The sequence below is a fragment of the Cyprinodon variegatus genome, unplaced genomic scaffold (assembly GCF_000732505.1).
Source record: "Cyprinodon variegatus isolate N-32 unplaced genomic scaffold, C_variegatus-1.0 Scaffold11, whole genome shotgun sequence".
Classification (NCBI taxonomy): domain Eukaryota; kingdom Metazoa; phylum Chordata; class Actinopteri; order Cyprinodontiformes; family Cyprinodontidae; genus Cyprinodon; species Cyprinodon variegatus.
This window is the reverse complement of record NW_015150464.1, coordinates 1,960,177-1,962,142: the sequence shown is the minus strand read 5'-3', so window position 1 is coordinate 1,962,142 and position 1,966 is coordinate 1,960,177. Positions and strand designations below refer to the sequence as shown.

Below are 1,966 nucleotides of genomic sequence, written 5' to 3'. Positions count from 1 at the left end.
CTCTCTGCATTTAACCCATCCCCTTGGGTAGCAGTGGGCTGCCATTGTGCGGCGCCAAGGGAGCAGTGTGGAGGTTAAAGGTCTGCTCAGGGAGTGGGGCTCGAACCTCTAGATTCCAAGCACAATGCCCTAAACCACTAGGCTACGCTTTCCCATTAGTATTATACATTTTTTAGTGAAAACAGAAATTCATTTTCCCCTTGCAGAACCAGATTTTTCCAGAGGAACTCTCTGCTGGTGGCTCCATGCCGCCACATCAGCGTCGTGCTGACCCTCTGCCTGATGGTCCCCGTCTCGTTCAGCCTCTTCTCACCAGTAGGAACGGTGAGTTTCAGGCTCCTCTGATCCCATCTAATGCTTTCCATGTGACTACCCAGGCTGACCCCGGCTTCGTCTTACAGATAAAACGGGAGAAGGTGGAGAAGGAGTTGCTACCCGGAGCGGTTGGCGAGGAGCTGATCTACCATAGAGGACTCTGAGGAGCTGCTGGGCGGCATCACTTCACCCAGAAACATCTCAGCCTATGAAATATTTAAATCATCAAACCAAGTCATGTTGATATTAACTTTATTTAATGTTATATCAGGTGTTGTTTTATACCAAACATAGTATTAAATCTTAAAAATACATTTGCTTTAATGTTACATGATTAGTGACACATAAACCTGCTCACTCATTTGTAGGAATGAGGCACAAAAATAATCGGATGAGGCAAACAGCCAGGCTACACCAGCCATGGTGAAGTCAATGTGGGGATTTAAGTGTGAAAAAAACCTGGCGATTCATCGATCAGGCTTTTCCGAGGGTTTTATTTTGTCATTGTACTTTAAACACTAAGAAACGCCATGCTGCTGGCTCTTTAGAGGTTACAGTTTCCTCATCACGTTCCTGATCTGACGCCGAGTTTTATTGAGCGCACTTGTTAATATCGTAGCTTTTTTCAAGATTAACAAAACGGATTGAATATTTTCCACCTACTAGGTTGAAAATATTTCCTTTCCAGTTCAACAGAAGATAAAAATAGAACAGAGCATCATCCATGCATCCATTTTCTGACACCCTTATTCCAAAGTGGGGTTGTGACGTTTAATGGTGTCTATCTCCAGCAATCAATGGGCGAGAGGCGGGGTAAACCCAGGACAGGTCGCCAGTCCATCGCAGGTCAACACAGAGACAAACAGGACAAACAACCATTCACGTACACGCTTATTCCTAAGGAGAATCTAGAGAAGCAAATTAACGTAACACTTATGTATTCAGACCGTGGGAGGAAGCCGGAGTACCCAGAGAAAACCCACATGTGCTCAGGGAGAATGCAAACTCCATGCAGAAACAGAACAGAGGAAATAACCCGCTTGAAAAAGCGAGTCTGGATCACTATTTATTAGTGTTGCGACGATGCAATTTTTGGCCCCGATACCGACCTGGCTGTACAGTATCGGCCCATATCCATACCATCTGTTTGAAATTGATATGTGTGTGTGTATATGAAGAACTGCAGACTACTTGGATGTAAAATAATTGCCATCATGGCTTTGTCAAGCTGCTGCCTACCTTTGTGAAGCAGGAAAAAGACTAATACAAAGCGAATCCAGTAGAACTTTTTATTGCCTACCTGGAATGGGTGACAATAGTTGAATAAACTTTTGGCTCTCAAAATGGTAACGGTGCCCTATTGGTTGGTACTCGCGACCCGGCTCTGGTATCGGTACACTACTATTCTTCTTAAATTCACACCTATCATCTATTATCTCATAAACCGGATATAGAGCATCAGTTCAAAAATGTATAAAGGATCAAAAGGATCGCCCGGTTTAAAAAAACAACAAAGTCATGAATACCTGGAGAAAAAAATCATTATTGGTTTTGTTCTGCATGTGACATTTTAGGAAAAGTCCGGTCATATTCAGAATTCAATCTTCTTCTTAAACAGTATATAATAAGTGTTTTTAATTCAGAGTAATTC

General features: G+C 42.8%; 1 protein-coding gene across 1 annotated transcript in view; it reads left to right on the top strand.

Moving 5' to 3' along the window:
- The window catches only part of sfxn4 (sideroflexin 4), a 9,923-nt gene extending 9,087 nt beyond the window's left edge, over window positions 1-836 (top strand). Inside the window, exons 13-14 of the mRNA XM_015380403.1 lie at window positions 207-324; window positions 402-836. Of these exons, the coding sequence (XP_015235889.1) occupies window positions 207-324; window positions 402-479 (196 nt within the window). The 3' untranslated portion in view covers window positions 480-836. The remainder of the gene's footprint in view (window positions 1-206; window positions 325-401) is intronic.
- Window positions 837-1,966: the final 1,130 nt, after the last annotated feature.